Source organism: Zeus faber, assembly GCF_960531495.2.
Source record: "Zeus faber genome assembly, chromosome: 5".
In the NCBI taxonomy this organism is placed as follows: domain Eukaryota; kingdom Metazoa; phylum Chordata; class Actinopteri; order Zeiformes; family Zeidae; genus Zeus; species Zeus faber.
In genome coordinates this window covers 16,166,828-16,185,878 of record NC_137192.1, presented here as the reverse complement: position 1 = coordinate 16,185,878, position 19,051 = coordinate 16,166,828, and the positions used below count along the sequence as shown (strand labels likewise).

Here is a 19,051-nt window from a genome sequence, read left to right as displayed (position 1 = left end):
TGTATTGACTTTGACATCAGACGCGATAGACATGTCTCCAACACATTTTTAATCATTTAATAACTACGTTTTTTGTTGTAGCGCCTGGAAAAAGATGTTGTCTATTACCTTCATTTCCCGCACTACTGCAGAGAGAGTGAGAGAGAGAGAGAGAGAGAGAGAGAGAGAGAGAGAGAGATGAGAATATGAAAGGATAAAAGACAAACCAATGAGCTGAAATGTGGAGTGCAGCAGTGTGCGGCTGTCTCCACAGTGAAAGGCAGGTAATGAGTGTGTGGTAATATACCTCCAGACCTTAATTGGTTTGAATGAGCCAGCTGAAGAGACTCCTCCATCAGGCTTCACCCAAGTAGACGGTCAGGTGACGGGATGTGGATGGAGAACTAATTGGTTCTTTCTCCCAGAGAAGCTGCCTCTGCCTTTCTCTGTCGATGTGATCGGGTCAGCGGCTGTAGACCGTGGACTTCGAGCCTTGATGTTTAGATCAATGTCTTATTTTTTTAATGAAAACGTTTTCACCTTAAAATACCAACCTTGACAGGTTATTATTAAGAAATAAAACATTAAATGCCATTCACCGCTATTGGCAGCTTTTTGTCGTATGAAATGTCATTTCAGTGGAGAGCACTTTGGCATAGATGTAGCAGCTTATTTAATATGATCATACTAAAATAAGATATCCATACAATTGTGTTTAGCGTAAAGGCTCCGTTCCAGTGTCCACTCCCTTTGTTTTTTAGGGTAAGCCTGCCCATGCTATGCAGAGAGTGCTGCATAACAATAAACACATATTATACTCCATTTCAGTTTTGGGATCAATTTTGTATTATATAATTTAATGTGTATTAGTTGCGCTTAAGATTGTCACTATCTGGGCTGTAGTCTGAGGTGGTCTAGAAGTGCATATGGAATGATGCTGGTTTTAATATGATGTAGGATATGTCCTTCCTAATACATGGTACCCCATTTTTATTCCTACTGAAGCACTGTGCTTAATGGTGGCATCTTTTTTGCTGCCGTGCTGTATGTTAAAAGCGGAGTAGAGCGAATCCTTTAATACTGTTGACTGTGACTGATATATCAAAGGATTACAGCAAGATTGTCTTGGGGTTTACATATGTCTCCGTGTCGCAATCAGGTATTAGCTTTCTAAAGCAGTATAGTCAAACTGTCTGATTACACAACTGCAGGGTGGAGGTCCTTGTTTGGCATTGGCCATGAGCCCATGGTGTATGTTTTTGGCTTATACAGAGATTTCCCCATCTGCCATACTGTCCTTTGACCTCGGCCGGAACTTGGGGGTGGGACACAACCTGTGGCGGATTTAACCAGACCAGTCATGGATAGGCAAGGACAGGATGAGCCTTGCACTGGATGATGAAGAGGAATGAAAGATGGACGGGGACAGATTGCCGCGGTAATCTGCATCCCGGCCTTCATTAAGAATCAGTGGAGCGGAAAAAGGGAGCTGCAGAGAGAGCGTGTTAGCGGAAGATAAACCGCAGACAGCGGCCCGGCTGCATTCCCTGGGAGCTAGTAGGAGGAGGCGTGAAGTAAGGTAAAACAACGTAGTAGGCGTGGCGCTTACACGGGTCGGACAGGAAACGGAGAGCGCTGCTGTGGGGCTCAACATGAAGGCGCTGTCCACCGCTGCCGAGGCTTCTCACACCTCTGACCTCTATGAGCGGCTTTCCTCTGCAATGCAGCAACTTGTGGTTTCTGGGGCTGCACTTTTTACCAGCTCTGAGTCCATGTGCACATGTAGTGATTTCAGTCATTTAACTGTTAAATTTAATTGTGATCGCCAACATGCAGTGATAAGGTTATTAAAGCCCATGATTTCACATGATAGAAACAGGAAGTGGATCAGTTTGACGTGATATGTGCTGGAACAGTGTTACACCTCAAGGCCGAGCCGTGCCTGTGGGTTTCTGGGTAATCACGGCTCGCAGAGGAGCTGACATGCACTGAATGACCACCCCTGTAAATGGGTGTATTTTATCCTCATTTGTGGCTTTGCCATTCTCTGACATTCCAGGCAGTGAGTTACCCTGTTTTCCTCCCGTCTCATTGATCTTAAGCCATCCCGCTGGCCTGACATTTCTAGGCCAGCGTTGGGTGTTGCACCAGGTAGATGAAAGCTGGTTAATTCAGTAAAGGGCAACCGCTGCGTTGACTGTGTAAAAGGAAAGTAATTTTTTTGCACTTCTTTATTTATTCAAGATTAATAGCTTTTATTTATTTAACAAATATATTTAAAAAGTTGTTGGTTTAGCCCTGGCGCTTGAGATGCGCTGAAGCTGAACTGGAACGTAGATTCCCATAGAGGTCCATTCAAAAGATGTATTTAGTGAAAACCTTTAATTACCAAGCCTGATATGCATCAAGCACATACTGTATATAAAATGGCTGATGTGCAGTCCTAACGTGGATCACTGAGTTAAATAAATTTTTTCCTCACAACAAATTAATTATTCACTTATGTGAATAAAATATTATCATTCCAACAGGAAAAAACTGATTTCATGCACCGGAATAGACTTTAGATTTCACTTCATACCTGGGAAGGTGTTATGAATTCCCCGTTAAATTTCTGTTCTGTACTTGTTATTTCGGTCGGGCACGCAAGGGCAGCTCAGACACGTCTCGGGGTCCTAGTGCCCGTCAGCTCCGCAAATGTTAAATATAAACAATGAGCGCTAATCTCACGAACTAATCCAACTACGTTAATAAACAGACAGACCCCAAACGCAAAGGAAATGAAAAGCAGAGGGTTGAGAACGAAAGCGAAGATTCATTTGAACCCGTTAAAGGTTGATACATCCCATAACGTGTAGTTTCAGCAGAAGGTCAGGAGAGTGCTGCCTCCGGTAGTGCATCATAGATCCTCCGTTTTGGTTGAGGACAGAGTGTGGGCAGTAGATACACGTGTAAGATACGAACCCCAAAACCCGCGCTTCACAATCTTTGTCGAATTCAAAAGTGAAGCTTTACTCTGAGAGATTCAGTCCGTCGATCAAAGCGGGTGCGACGGGCCGCGTGGTTAAATGAGAGCCGGGAGTCGTGTCCGGCGGCCAGGCGAGTTCTCAAGCATGACTTTCCCCAAAAAAAGTTCTGTCTTTTAATTTCGCATTCCCGGGCTCTCGCTTGCGTCGCGCTCATCAGGCACGTTGTGTTATTCGGAGCCTCCGCTTTCTCCGTCGCTCTTAAACATTTTCCTTCAGAGAGGATTAAGTTTGAGCCTATGGCTGTCAATGCAATTGTTCATTAGCAGTCCCAGCAGGTTTTGTGCCCAACTGCAGTAATTCTCGGTGGCAGCGTGCGTGTTAAGGGGATAATTGTAAAAGGACTCATCAAAACAAAGCAGTAGAACAGTAACGAGTCGTTAAACAGCTTTTCCATTTTATTGTTGATGAAACTGTACAGTGGAGTAATTATTTGTGAGCTTTAGATTCCAACAATAGAACATGGGCCGACACGGTGACTGTTGGAGACGAAGTGGAGCTCGCACTGACACAGTCACTTCACTACTCAGAGAGTTCATTGTGCAGTTCGGAGGTTCCCCGAGGCAATTTAGACGCATGTTTCGCGGGTCTTTGGGGAGCGAGGGGGTCGTTTTCTCCAGGTATTCATCTCGCACAGTGACTTTTATGTTGATATGGCGGCGTCGGCAGCTGCTCCGCAGCACTTCAAGGCGAAAAAACGGTCTTTGTGCCGAGCAGAGACGGATACCCACGACCGTCTTCGGGAGGTCTGCCTGCAGATACGGTGGTTTGATTTTGACTTTAAAAACGGACGCCTCCAGAATCACAGCTGACTACTAGTTAATTAAGCAGACGAGGCTGCGGAGCCAATCCAGCACTGTCTTCGGAGATGGGGGGCGGGGGGCAGCCTCCGGGAAACACAGGCGCAGGAAAAAAAAAACCAAAAAAAACCTGTTACTTTGAGATTTTCCTACATATTTCCAGTTAGCCCGGAACATCGCGGTACTGCTTGTGCGGATGTCTTTCTTTCTGAGGAAGCGCTTGCATTGTGATGGCTTTTTGCGGGGGGAAGGCTGCATCAAATATCTGCAGTCATAGCGATTAAACATGACATTTAATCTTCCTTTTTCCCACAGAATCATTCCCTTCTTTCTTTGTGCTGTTTTTTTTTTTTTTTTTTTTTTTTTTTTTGTATATTCAGGTGTTTCCACCCTGATTTTCCTCTCAATCCCTGACTGCCCCGCAGGCACCGGTGGTTACAGTAGATATCTCAGCGCTTCTCAGCTCTTACCCGTGCAGTTACTCTCCGGGGAGGAAGTCTCTGCAGATTGAAGAAATTGTGATCATTGACGCAGAACCAACTAGGGAGGGAGGTATAGGGGGAAAGGAAGGAGAGAGAGAGAGAGAGAGAGAGAGAGAGAGAGAGAGAGAGAGAGAGAGCGAGAGAGCGAGAGCGAGCGATTCTAAAATTGTAGGAGCTACAATTCAGGGACAGGAGAAGAATCCAAGTAATCATGAGGCCAAATAATCCTGCAAGGGGAGAAACTAGATGAGCTCAGGGATGCTGGGCTTTAAAAGTAAGAGGTGAGGTTGATGGACGAGGAGGCGAGTGAGAGGAGAGGGGACGGCCGGTGGAGGCAACACGGAGGCCCCTCGTGATCGCGGCGTCGGCAGCGTAGGAAGCGCTGCGGAGTGTTCACACCGACGTGCCGGGACGGTCGGCTTCGCCCTCGGCTCTCTCGGCTCCTCACGGTGAGATAAGATCTATCACATGGTGGGCAATATAAGCCGTTGGGCTATTGTCTGCCCCTTCGATAAATCAGACAAAAGGTCAGCGTCCTGGACAGGTTGAGGAGCGTGTTGGGCTGTAGCCTACTTAGCCCTCCCTCTTCCCCTGTGTAATGAGCAATGAGCACGCACACAGGACGGCGGCGGCTGGAGAGGGAGGATGAGGAGACGGAGCGCGTTGTAGTATATTAGGCTACTGATGAACCGATAAAGACCCCGTGCGGGACTGCAGAACCTCTCCCTTACTCCTCTTACCTTGAAGCACCGTGTTCCGTGTCTGCTTTCTTCCCATCCTTTCAATCCTATTCTTAGTTTTTAATTTAGAAACTAGTTTCTAATAAGCTGTGGTAAATCCACCCAGTAAAGTATTATAACCAACTTAGGTTGTCTGTTGACAGAATGACGAAGATCTTCATTGTCATCATGAGGATGATGAGGATCTCAAAATAGAAATCATTTTCTTGTATCTCCTGTAAGCTTCACGTGTCCTGCCACAGGATGTTTTGTTAACTTCCTGTTAACAGTTTCAACAGGTGTCAGAACACTTTTTCGGAGGAAGGATTTTCATGTCGGAGCAACTTCGACAAGAGTCGTGGTGCGTCGGCGGCGAGAGGCATCATTTTGGATAACCTGACAATAATAGGTGGCTTGACTATCTGCATTCATAGCTATGTGGAGGTAATATAATGAGATAACTCATGTAGACAACCTGTTGTGTATTTGTGTGCGTGCAGAACGGCAGACCCTGACAGCCAAGTCTCCTGAGCCGAGCTGAAATGCTTATTACCGCTGCCACCGCCATCCAACTAATTACATTTTCTAGAGGACGTGCAGTCATGATCGGGGCGGAGAGGCGCGCTGTTTGGAGATGCTCCACTTTTCTAAAAAGAATTTCTGTTCCCTGATGAGGGAGGACACGGAGCAAGCGGTCAACTCCCTTCTCAGGAATTGGCTCTCTCTGGAACATTAGTCATTCCGAGCAGTACTCACAACCCGACTAATGGCTAATTCTGTTCCTATAAAACTGGATTTGTACTTGCTAATGGTACAGAGTCGTGCATTTATTGTTACCAATGGGCAGAGCTGGAGTCTCTGCTGAATCATTGATCGCTGTCTGTATTTGCTACAGTCAAACTATGTCAGCCAAACATCAGTGGGACATGTATCACATTCCAATTAGGATACAATCCTGTTTGATGTATTTCTCCCTGCAAAGATGAGAAAAGAACTCTTTGAATTGTTTTTCACACTGACGCATCCTTTCCTTATCAAAGCCTATCGCACAGTTCCAGCCAAACAACATGAGTAATGACCGATGGGAGGCTCTTGCATTCATTACAGCATTGCACGTTTTTCCCTTGTCGACAAGTCCCAGTTTCTTGTAATTGGCCTAACTCCACATCAGCAAGCCTGACGGCACTAGTAAATCACACTAAACCCACTTCATCCGGTCCAAGTTGTACTCATGATTATAAAAAAAAAAAAAATGTGTTTTTACTAAATGCAGCTGATGAATTCATCTGATTCATCTGAACTGGCCATCTCTCCTCCTCAGCTGCGGAGACAGAGTGTGCCATTAGGGCGCTGCACTGTGCTGTGAAGGAATTGGCAGACGCTCCGCTGCCGGTGGGCACAACACAGCCCACCCGGTGGACCGGCCCTCACAGTGACAGATGTTGATATTTATCTCACACCGAGGACCGCAGCCAGGCCACACATCCCATCACTCCCTCTGCAAAGAGCACCACTCGCTTTTCGTAAAGGACACATTTTGACTGGCAGCAGCAGACGTGTGTCTGGGCTCCCAGGGTGCAAAGGGGCATTTGCAGTAAGTGTCCTGTAGTAAGTCATCACGTCAGACGGTAGTTAAAGTGCAGCGAGACGTACTTTGACTGCCGACGGCCCAGGGCGCCGCTTGACTTTTTCCAATTCCGTGCTTCTCCGCCTGCAAATAGACATTCTGACAGCATCTCTGCAAACTTAAATGAGTTGTTGTGGTATTCACTCAGAACTTTTGTTTTTGGTACTCCAAATCTAGTGGTAAAAATCATTCCAAAGGTGTTAAGCACAATTATTATTATTATTATTATTATTATTATTATTATTATTATTATTATTATTGTGGCGAGATAACTGCCGTTAAACACCAGGTAGGTGTTGCATTTGGGACATGAACAATGTTGTTTACAGTCTTCCTGAATTGTAGTTAGTTGTAATAAAAAACTGACAGAATTACACACAATCTTCCTGAATTGTAGTTGGTTGTAACAATAACCATAACCAATTACACAATCTTCACTAAAAACACCCCCCAAAAATACCTAGAGAGAGGGAGAATGACCACCAACGTCAGATTTGTTAAAAAGTTCACCAACGTGTGTATTTAATGACAAACAATTAATTTGGTTGTATGTAATCTACATATTCTACATATTAACATATTTAGGGGTCCCGCCCCGAAAAGGGTGGGAGCCCTATTGTGTTTGTTGGTGAAAAAATGACCTCAGTAGTCAGTTGATCTCATGGATCTGCTGCACTCACAGACAAGATGAAAAAAATGTTTATTCTCGGCGGTCCCAACATGCTGTCATCCAAGTTTGATCCAGATCGGTCATTTATTGTGGAATAATTTAGTAAACAAACTGGATTATTAGTTATGATGATGACGGCTTGCACAGGTCACATGATAGCATTGCAGTCTAGTGATTGGTCAACAATCGGGTCCTCGCAAAGATGGCGGCATGTATAGATGGGACTTGCGTCAGACTTTCATGGATATTTCATATTTATGGATGAACCCACAGACAATCTGAATATACGTGGATTCGGGGAAGTTCCAACATACCGTCGTTCGAGTTTCATCCAGGCGGTTCAGTATTCAGTGATCAACAATGACTCCCGCACCAAGATGGCGCCATGCATAAACTACAACGAGAAAAAAAAAAATAATACACAGATCATGTGAGTCTGTAACCCAAACCTTACCAGGATACCGTCAAGCACAGATGTAATCGCGATGGGACTTTAACTAAAGGAATATAAGATATGAACTCTTAACCATATGAAGGTACAAAGGGACAGGTATTATTTTACCAGGAGACAATTGGATTAAACAAAGCACAGCGTATTAAATGTCATAAATATGCGATTCTTAGGACAACTGGCATGCACCAAAGTAAGTTCTACAAAATAAAAACCCAATAACATCACTGTCCGAATTTATAGACATTCCAGAGATATATGGTCGTGGGCTGTTTTTTTCTGTAATGTAACTGACCTACCTTCTTGTTTGGATGTAATTTATTATATCCTTAAGAAGACTGAATTCATGTGAAGAAAGTCCTATTTTGATTCAAAGATTTGTACATTTGAGTTTATTTATTTATAGGTTTATAAAATAAATTATTATTGTGAAGGCAGTTTTCTGTTGATTTACAGAGTGAAGCAATAAAATAATTGTGTTCATCAAAATGTATGAATAATTGTGATGAATAATCGTCATCACAATATTGACAATAATAATCGTGTTTATCGTTTCAACCATAATCATGCAGCCCTACTTTCAGAATGATAACCGCCGTTAGCCGCAAACACCGCCCCATCATAGCTGTAACCGGGCCAGAACGAATGAGCTTCTGCAGTCACAACACACTCTAGAGAGCCAACGCACGCCAATTGAACTTTAACGAAGGGCGGACTACCCTGGACCCCGTGTATAGCTGCCTGCAGATATATTTATTATTATTATTATTGTTATCGTTATTATCAATATCGTTATTAATGATATTGTTAATAATAACAATAACAAGTTTAATAAACATCATCATCATCATTTATATTAATAATATTTCTTATTTATATCATTAACGTTATTATTTCTACTACTGCTCTGCTTATGTGTCGACAGAATTATGACAGAATTTGTTCATAATGTGTGGAATTATGTGGCAAGCTACTGCTTCCTGACATGTGAAAAGTGAATTTCAGATGGCTACGGTACTCCCCGGCACCAAACCATAGAAACACCGGTTTAAGGTGCTCATTAAAAATGGCTGTATGATAAATCTAGGCCTCCATTTTTTATGAGAACAGGAACACAGGATCTCATTTGAAAACCTGTAATGGAATATCAAGGTGTGTAGAAGGTTCTCTGTTGGGAAATTGTTCCTCCTTAATCAAGAAGTCACCCTGTTGTTGTCTGCTCTGAGTGTGAGGTTTGCTCGAGCTGTGAAGTGGCAGAAAGATACCAAGTAAGATTTGTTGTACTGAGTTGCGGTACAACACCTTGATATTTTGATTCTGTTTGAGGAGCTGGTGGCGCTGGTTCCGCTCTGTTCCAGCAGCAGTAGCCATGCCAACATGCTGCCTAAGTTCTATTATTCACACCTTTACAAGCTGCTTACTTGGACAGCACTTCAAACTCCTGTGACCACTGTAGCAGCCTCAATGGAATATTTTTGCACCTGTGTGTGTGTGTGTGTGTGTGTGTGTGTGTGTGTGTGTGTGTGTGTGTGTGTGTGTGTGTGTGTGTGTGTGTGTGTGTGTGTGTGTGTTTTGTTGTTTAGTGGTTTATTATTCAATTTAGTGGGCCTCCTCCTGGAGATGGCACTGCTGTGGCCCTTAAATATTTAATTATTGTGTTGTGTTCCCTTTTTCCTTGTAGATTTTCTTTCCAAGTCAACCACCTGCTCAGTTCACTTCTGGACGAGCATGAAAATATACCTGCTACTGTAGATGGAAGAGATCTCGTTGGTGTGGTGATGGTATTGCCGCATAGGTTTCGGCCTCGTCAACCCAAGCTCCAACCTACAACTTAGACCGAGCACCAAGAAATGTAAACTTCCAAACTTTTCTCCTTGTTATCCCCGTTGAACAGTTTTGCCAGACAGTGGAGCTGGCCGGAGACGGCGGACTCCTCCACGGAGGATCTGCTGGGTTTTGTGGAGGAAAGGTGGCCGGAAATTTGTGAGGCAGGACTAACATGCATGACAAGGACACTGATCAATTTTCATGCCCAGGGGATGGAGGTCAGCAAAATGTCTCACTTTTTCCAAATGTCCCGGCACACTATAAGAATATTAAACAGCTAAGCCGTGCCTGATGCCGCCACCATCACAGTTTTCCCCAAACCCAGAGAAGCTTGGCACAAGGAGGCAGAGGATTTTATTTGATTTATTTATTTATTATCGTGTCAGGGTTGGATTTCTTCCAGGCAGATTTTCTTGTTTAATCTTCACTTTGAATCTGACCTCATCTTGCTTTGCCCAGTTGGGAAAGATTTGGGGTCGCGGTAATGAGAGACCAGTCCAGCTGTCAGCCTCGACATCAACCAAATCAGCTATACAGCGCCTTTCAGGGGTGTGTGTGTGTGTGTGTGTGTGTGTGTGTGTGTGTACAGTACGTATGCAAGGATACGTGAAATTTGTTCTCCATCAAGCTCACCGTTCACTTGAGTCATAAACGGTAGCCTTATTACAGCTTTGGGGGAGATCATAAACAGCTGCATATTTCATTGATTGGATTCTTTCCCTTTCATTTTTATAAAGGTCAAATTCATTTCAGCACAGCAAGAGATTCTGTCTTAATGTTTGAGTGCAGATCTCTGTCCCATTAGATTGTCTGTATCAGGACAGCACTGAAACCACTCTCTAGGAAACATTTTTCTATCCAAAATACCACATTTCCTCAAATATAAACAGGTAGTCAAATAAGAATCGGCGTCGACTTAATGCCAGGGCGTGGTCCACAGGACCAAATACAAGCCTGCCTCAAATAAAGACCGGGAGAAAAACTGATCGGAGCTGCGGTGCTGTTCTGGTGCGGAGCCCGATCGTGTGTTACTTTTGTAGATCTATTTCATTTACTCCATTTTTTAGGGTAGCTACTTGATCTCTTTTTTCACCAAACATGTGTTTGCATGGCATGGCACCCAGACGGCAGTTTGATTTAATATACATACTAAAATAGGATCAAATATACTTAATTCTATTAAACAGAGGTATTTAGATATAAAAGCCTGCCTCTAATATAAGCCTGCTTCCAATGAAGGTCTGGTATCCTCTGCGGTCGAGACAAATAAAGGCCTCGGTCTCTATTTGAGGAAATATGGTATTTCAGATGAACCCTGACTGAATTTTCAATTTGAATTGCAGTTGGAATGAAATAGTCGTCCTTTACTGCCAACTGTACCCATGTCACTTACTAGCAAGAGCAACCAAACCATAAAGTTAAAGGCGCAATCAGTAACATTGGACAAATAGCAACCCCTATAGGAAGGCATATGAACTGCCGCAACATTGACAGATTAGACTTCTTAGCCTTGGCCCTTATTGCAGAGCAATTTAAAATGGTCGTCCATGCTGACACAAACTACATTGAAATCACTTTGGGGATATAAGCATTGCAGAAAATAAAAATATATAAGCAGAGCGGAGATTGACAAGTCTTGTGGTGAGGAGCATTTCCTCCTTAACGGAGGGTGCGCACCAGACCCTTTTAGGGCTTGGGATCTCGCTCAGCAGCCATGGAGAGAACAGTGGAGGGACTGGTATTGATCAAAAAAAGTTCCCAAACGCCCTCCCTCCGTATCACGGTCAATTTGAGCAGCGCGCAAATAAAACATCGCCGACTGCGCCTTTGAGACCGTCCTCCTCGCTGAGACTGGATTAACTAATGTGCAGTTGACAGAAAATGAGACCTCCATCAGGGAGTTATTGATAAAGGTTCATTATCCTGGTCGGAATGGATTTCATTTTTAAATGGTGGGGATAGAGAGGGAGTGATTTCCCACGCCGCCTGTAACGCGGCGACAAGACGTCTCGGTTTTGTCTCGCGGCACGCAGGCTGTTTCGAGCTGTGTGGCCCGGGTCCCGACAGATATTGACCAAATTGTCTTGGTTTTTCAGCACAATTCAAATGATAATAATCATATCCTACTTGTTTGCAGTGCTGACATATATTATATATAGAGGCAAGCAGTTTCTGTCACACGGCAGACGCATGGTAGAAACGTCATTAACGCGCCCGCTCGCTCGCTGTGAGTTGTGGGCTGTCAGGGGTGTGTGTGCGCGCGTGCGTGCGTGTGTGTGTGTGTGTGTGTGTGTGTGTGTGTGTGTGTGTGTGTGTGTGTGTGTTTGTGTGTGTGTGTGTGGGTGCAGGGCCCGCGACTCTGCTGCGTGTCCCCGGGCCCCGCTCCTCTCCATTACCTCATTGAACGAAACAAACAAAAAAAAAAATAGCGTGCACGACAGGGGGCGCTCTCAGACCCCGCCCCCAGCGGCGCGCCGAACGTGCGGCGCACTTAGGGGTTCCAGAACCTGGTCACCCAGACTATAACCATACAGTGGGGCTGTAGTGAAGATGATCTGTTTTCTATCCCTCAAATGGCTTATCAGTAAGCTCTGCCCACCTGTCTCCTTAGTTTGGCAGGCCAGCCCGCAAAATGATTTTTCGAGAGCCTGAATAAATCCTGCCATCAGTCAGTATGGAATGATAATTATCTGGGCGAGTGCGCTTTATATTCACCAATGGCGCCAATATCCTTCTCATAGCCTTATTGACTTTCTTTCCCAATGCCATTATTCGACTCCTTCCTCACTTTAAAACACTTTAGGTGTATTTTAGAACCATCGTCAAGGCAGCGTTTTTCCTTAGTCATCATGTCGGCAATGTTTTTTTTCGCCGCCCTTATCGCTTGTTGCAGGTCTGGATGCCGTCTACTGAAGCTTAATGCCGACCAAAGAAGGTATTCTTATTCTGAAGGGTACCAAAAAAAAAAACAACAAAAAAACTTTAATATCAGTCTCCACGTCTCTTGCAGTTTCAATCGCAGTGTTTCTTGTTTTTCTTTCATTTTTTTTTTTTTTTTTTTCGATCTCAGTGCACAATCCAATATAGCTCAAAAATGTAATTGAAAAACGGGAACGGAGGCACACGGATATTCAGCCCGATTTGCCACGGTGCACCGCTCTACATACAGGATTTATTTCCCTTTCAACCACGATTCTTTAATAGATTCCATTTGTTTGTGCACGCGGACATCAGAGACCAGAACGTGGCGCAGAACGGCGGAGAGCTGAGTTTAGCAACATCAACCGTGGCAATTACATTTTCTTCCGCCGTTTTTTTTTTTTGTTTGTTTTTTTTTTTACTCTCGACGTAACTGCAATTGATGTGCCCCTGGATGAGCTTTTTTTTGTTGTTGTTGTTGTTGTTTTTTTAGGAGTGCGTTTACTCAGGGCCCGACGGCCGCTGCTCTTAATGCTCTGACGGCATCCACAAGCCGTGAATCACAGCAGCCTTGGTGCAACCTTTCAGGGCTAATGCTCTGTGAGTGCTGCCGCTATTGATTTCCTGTGTCACCAGCGATTACAAACACAGATTAATAGACAATAAGTCTTCAGCTCCGGGCAAGGAATAATAACAGATAAATGACTTTTTTTTTTGTTGTTGTCCGCTGCACGCTGGCGTGGTATAACAGAGATGTGTCAGCTTTTCCCCCAATATTTTTCATCTTCTGGGCGCCAATCTTCCCCCCGAGCGCACTTCAGTCCGTTGTTTTTCTGATGCAGTGAAAAGTGTGTTTTATATTTTAAAAAATGGGTTCTTCCAGAATAATAACATTTGTTCTTTGTGAGGTCTTCAGTGTTTGAATCTCCCGTCTGAGGTTTGTTATAAAAAAAAAAAGAAGAAAATAAATAATATTATAGTCTGTCACGTCATGTCGTTCGCATCATGCCGTCCGCATCAAAGGCTGCGAACGAGGCCGGGCTCGGATTTGGAGGGTTTTTTTTCTCGTCAGAAATGACCAGAAATTAAACAACCGAAATGTTAACCAACTCAGAGCTACGGAGAGTCGGGGCCGTGGGGCTCGGATCTGGCTCGCCGCCTTCATGCTGCGCCAAAGGTTACAAACCCGGTGGCACGTAATCGTTTCGGGGCGTTAATTTATTCACAGAGCGGTGTTATTGTGAAACGCCATTTAGTTATTGTTCCAAATTCTTCCCTCATAAGCTCGGTCAATTAATAAATGCCCGAGAGGAAATAACAGAAATGTAAAGGGCAGCTTAAAGGTGCAGTGTAGAATTTACAGAACAGACTTGATAGTAATGGAATATAATATTCATAAGTATGTTTTGAATTGTGTGTAATTCCATGAAAATAAGAATCCTCGTGTTTTTGTTACCTTAGAATGAGACCTTTTGACACTGGCTTTCGCGTTTTTTCGCCGCCTCTTCCACGGAGGCCGCTGTGTGGCACCACCAATTCAGTCGGTTGGTGCACAAAATAAGGGCGGGATACCGGTTTTGCTTTTTCTCTATTGAATTGCCTATTGAATTAAATGTTCAGCGAGAATAGGGATAATGGACCATACCCTCAGTATGAATTCCATTCATAGATACAATTTAACTGGATTTGAAACGTTTCCACGGTAACAGTGAGCTCCACCAATTAGAGACGTCGCTGTTGCACTTAGGATTGTGGGTAGTGCAGTACTTCTCCATGATGTCGGTTTTCTAAAAAACGAGCTTGATATCATACGGCCTTGTGGTCTATTTATTTATTTAAGTATACACTTCATTAAAGCTTTATTTAAAAAAAAAAAAACGAACACTCTACTGTATTTATTTATTTATATTTATGTTTGTATTTATTCTGTGTTTTCCCATCAACAACCTTCCACCATGTGGAAAGGCAGAGGTCTGCGCCGTAAGATTCCAGGCAGCGTCCTTTTGGTTTAATGATGAGAATCCAGGGATTCCGGGGGTGAATATTCATTCCGCTAATTTTACAGGCAAGGATCTACAACGTGTTTCCGTTGAGCATTGAAGCTGTTGTGCGTCAGGTCTTAAAAGCAACTCCTTCATGGGGCTTTCTGGGGGGGTTTCCAGGGAATGGTGGTGATTGTGCCGTCCGTCTCCCATGTCCGGCGATTGATATAGGAGCAAGCGGGCTCCAACGGAGACGGGATGCGGCTGTAATTAAGGGGTTAGGCTGAGATGAGCCGCCTGCCAGCGGATGATAATCGCCCGCTCCGTTCTATTTCCAACAAACTATTCTGTAATTACTAGCGCTGAGTCGTTTCGGTGTTTATTAAGGCGACAGCTCACAGGTGTCTGAAAGTAGCGAAAAGAGCAGCGTATAAGAGGGAAGATGCGGGAAAGTTGTTAAAAAACCCCCCCAAAAAAACCCCACTTGTTGGCGTTTTACGAGGCTGGTCCCCATTTATTTATGAAGCCCAGAAGCTCCGCAATATTGCCTGAGACTCCGGTTGGAACTCAGCGGCCTCTTGTGACTCCCCTGCCCCTCCCTCTCTCTCTCTCTCTCTCTCTCTCTCTCTCTCTATCTCTCTCTCCCTCTCTCTCTCTCTGTGTTCCACTCCACTCGGGGACGTTTTCGGCAGTCATACGCTATCGACCAGATCTCATTAATATCTCACGGATGTTTACCCCTGTGACACCGGCCGCGCTGCATCCCCTCCCCCCCCGCTCCTGTCGCCCGCGAGGAGGTCCCTTATTAATTTGGGGACGATTCACAACGCGGCTTTTAATGAATAACGCCACGTGATGAAAAAAACAAAACAAACGAGCCGGGTTTTTATTTTACCGCCATCGCGGCAAGTTTGTTCATTCACGAAGCGCTTCGACGGAGGGACGCACGCGGCAGAGGAGGACAACGACCGTAAGAAAAAAACAACCTTCAGGACGGTTTTGCTGTTGCGGTTGAGGGAGCGTTTACTTTCCTGCTGTTAAAAAGCACCTGTGGGGGCTCCGTGGTAAACCTGCGCCGGCCCGTTGCTTTCTCCGCTGCGGACGCCCCGCTACCGCTCCAGCTCATTATTTCCATAACCTTTCACCCCGCACCGCTGAGCTCCGACCAAGCAGAAATAATGCGGTTGATACATTGCTCATTTTGTGGGATATAAGCAGCCTCCTCCGCTCACCTTCACATTCCGTAGAGAAATGTGACGGCTGTGCAAGCGTGTTTTTTGACTCGGAGTACCGTACGAACGCTCAGTGTTATTCATGCGTTCGTTCAAGTCCGGCTGCTCAACGCGCAGCCAACTACAAAATACGGAAACAAACTTTGGAAGACGATTGACTGCGGCAAATTTTTATTATTCCGTTCATGATTTGAAATGCGCGGCACACACACACACACACACACACACACACACACACACACACACACACACACACACACACACACACACACACAAGCACCCTCCCCATAGTGCTTGGTTAAGAGCACAACAGAGACTTCTCTGCTTGGAAGTATCCTTCGCCCAATTTACATATTAAAGACCAAGGAAAGGTCATTTAACCAACACCCAGCTACACCTGGCAGGAGGGAGTGTGTTTGTGTGTGTGTGTGTGTGTGTGTGTGTGTTTGGGGGGGGGGGGGGGGTGCGTCAGAGATCTGGGGCAAACACCACACTGTCGAGTTGCCGAAAAGTCTAAAAGCAGCATGCTATAATAAGTGGGAGTGCTTGGTGCTGCAGTCGAGAGGCGATGAGGACGGTCGTGGAACTGGAGCAGATGGATAGATACTCGTCTTCTTGGCATCTCATTAAGCCACGAGAGCCACGAGTTTGATGAGTCTTTGAGATAAGGGTGTTTGGGGATAATCACTAAGTAGCCGTCACTGCCCTGGCGAGCATCACATCCAACACCGATGAGACAAGATAGTACTTTATTGATCTCCCCCCCTTGGGCCAAATTCGGGTGTCGAACGAGGGGATATATATATATATATATATAGACACTGAATTCACAAACATATGCATTCAAAATAAAAAAGTAATAAACAGCTCAACAAAATCAAACAATAATACAATTTTAAAATAAGTTATAAGTTATAAACATCACAAGAATATACAATGAACTTATTTTCCATGATATGCAAAATGTAGAATCGTATTAATAAGTATTTTATAGTATATAAGACAGGCAATGTGCAAAGTAGCATATGGAAATGTAATAACAATAACAATGACAATTTTTCCAAATGGCAAAGATCTGAGTTACCTTTCAGTGAAACCTCGACTTAAGCCACCTTCAGTACGGTATATGCACACGGCCAGGAGATGTGGAGCGAAGGGCGGCGCTGAATAGCCTCCGTCCGGCGCCTGCTCGATGTCCCCACATGCAGAACTTGATCACCGGCATTACATCAGCGGTCACATGGGAGACATTTGCGAAAGCGGCCGATACCGATGGATGGCACGTCTGGGGGGCTCGGAAAACGAAATGGAAAAAGGGAAACTCAAAAATGATCCCGGCACATTTTTATTTTTTTTGAGGAAACGGCAAATAGAACCGAAGTGAACACCGCGTCAGAGCGACTGCAACGACACAAACGTACGTAAAGCTTCCGTTTGACACATTTCTTCTCCTTCACCGCAGATCCCTCGGCGCACCAGCGGCAGAAGTCGGCGGTGACAGACATGTGCTACCCGGCGATATCCAGCTTAATGAACTTTGGCACGCCCGACTCCTCGCTAGGCAAAGGTAGGGTGTTGCCGTGGAAATACCAGGCGTTGCCGTGGCGACAGCAGGAAGTGTGCATAGTGATTTTTCCTGGCAGTTAAGAGACATGGGGCTGTCAGCTCGCCACGGGTGAGGTTAACACAGGAGCAAAGGCCTTTTCCGTGGCTACGAGTGTGAGAACGGTCTGATAGCGGAGACACATTGAAGACTGAAGTACAGTGTGCAGCCGAAATAAAAGCTCTCTCTTCAGATTCCGCTTATGGGTTCAGGCACAACACTGACGTTGAGTGGCTGACTTACCATACAAAGCAATGCCTCTCTTAACATCTGCAAATTGCTCGAGCTTTTTGTTTGTTGTTGTATTGTTTTGGGGGTTTTTTGTCACAAATGTCAGTGTTACACTGAGACACCAGCCGCTCATTTTCTCCAAGCGTCGTCTGCCATTTGGAAAATCCAATCTCCCCGTGGAACGGCGTGGGCACAGCCAGCTTAATGGTTTCTCTCTGTCTCCCTTCAGCAGTCGTCAACCTGTCCTCCCTGTAATCACCATAGTATGATAGACCCTCATTGATCACACAGATACCGGGGCTTAATCTATAGGTCCGGGTGGTCAATTCATTTTCCCCTCATAATGACCTCTATTATTCGTTCGTCCCTCGCGCCTCTTGCCACTCCTCAAAGGCCGCCCCGCTGCATGTGTAATTCTAATCTTTTCACCACTCCTGCCGCCGTTTGAAGCTGGCAGGATGCTCTCAGCGGCGATTAGACCAGTCTCTTGTCATTTCCATCAAACCCCGTGTTGAGACAGCGGTGACCCGACCGAGGCGTCCGCCTCCCGCTTCTCGTGTCCATCACTCCTCCACCGGGCCAGCTAATATTTTAATGCCCATCTCATCCAGGCGCTCTATATCCACACTCCCCGGCACTGATAATGCAGAGTGACGGGTCAACTATGTGCGACTGAAGAATACGGTAGCAGGAGCGGGAGGTGTGTGGGCGGATGGAAAATGAAAGTTTTTGGGGATTTCTCCAGACTTGCATGTGAGCAAAGCAAATGAATAACAAAGAGATGGAGTTAAGCCGGAATGAGGACGGACAACAGAGCAGTGTTTCCTGCTGAATGTCAGGATGAAAGAGGAGCCTTGAGTGTGGTTTAGAGAAGCTGTGAGGCAAGATACGGCATCAACTCAGAATTATCCCACTTTTTAGTTGGAGAGCGGCTTTATCCAGTATTTAGCTCCGTAAACCTTTGCGCTTGTTGGGAGCTTCGATTTCCAAAATGCGTGTTTTATTTGGGTGACCGTTGTATGCGTATATTGAAAGTTTATTTTTTCGAGCTGGGCTCTGCGAGATAAGGAAACTATCACGCTTCACGTCTTAAAAACGGCTTTAATGTTGAGGGAACATTAGAGTTACAAGCTCGCTGCTGCTCAGCCTATTTCTAGATGAACTGAAAACTCACAGCCTCTCTGAACACGAGGCAGAGGAACAACAAACATAATGTGCAACAGACTTAATAGATATATTTTATATGTGGCCTTGCAACAATAATAGGCTCCACGCATACAGCAATGTTTCAGAGCAGGGCTTGACGGCTGTAATGATCCCAGTGGAAACATTGCAGCGATACTTGGTCTCAAGTGCAGAAAAACTCAGTTGAGACAGAACAGGAATGACTGGAATTCCTGAGTCGATACTGGGTGAGTGATGGCCCCATGGCCCCGTGTCACAGGTATGCGGTTTCAGCATATATATATATATATATATATACAATAAAAAAAACCTCAATAT

General features: G+C 44.9%; 1 protein-coding gene across 1 annotated transcript in view; it reads left to right on the top strand.

Annotated features, from left to right (window-relative positions):
• kaznb (kazrin, periplakin interacting protein b) overlaps positions 1-19,051 on the top strand; it is a 51,564-nt gene that overhangs the window by 14,026 nt on the left and 18,487 nt on the right. Inside the window, exon 2 of the mRNA XM_080001386.1 lies at positions 17,177-17,281. Coding sequence (XP_079857512.1) covers positions 17,177-17,281 — 105 coding nt within the window. The remainder of the gene's footprint in view (positions 1-17,176; positions 17,282-19,051) is intronic.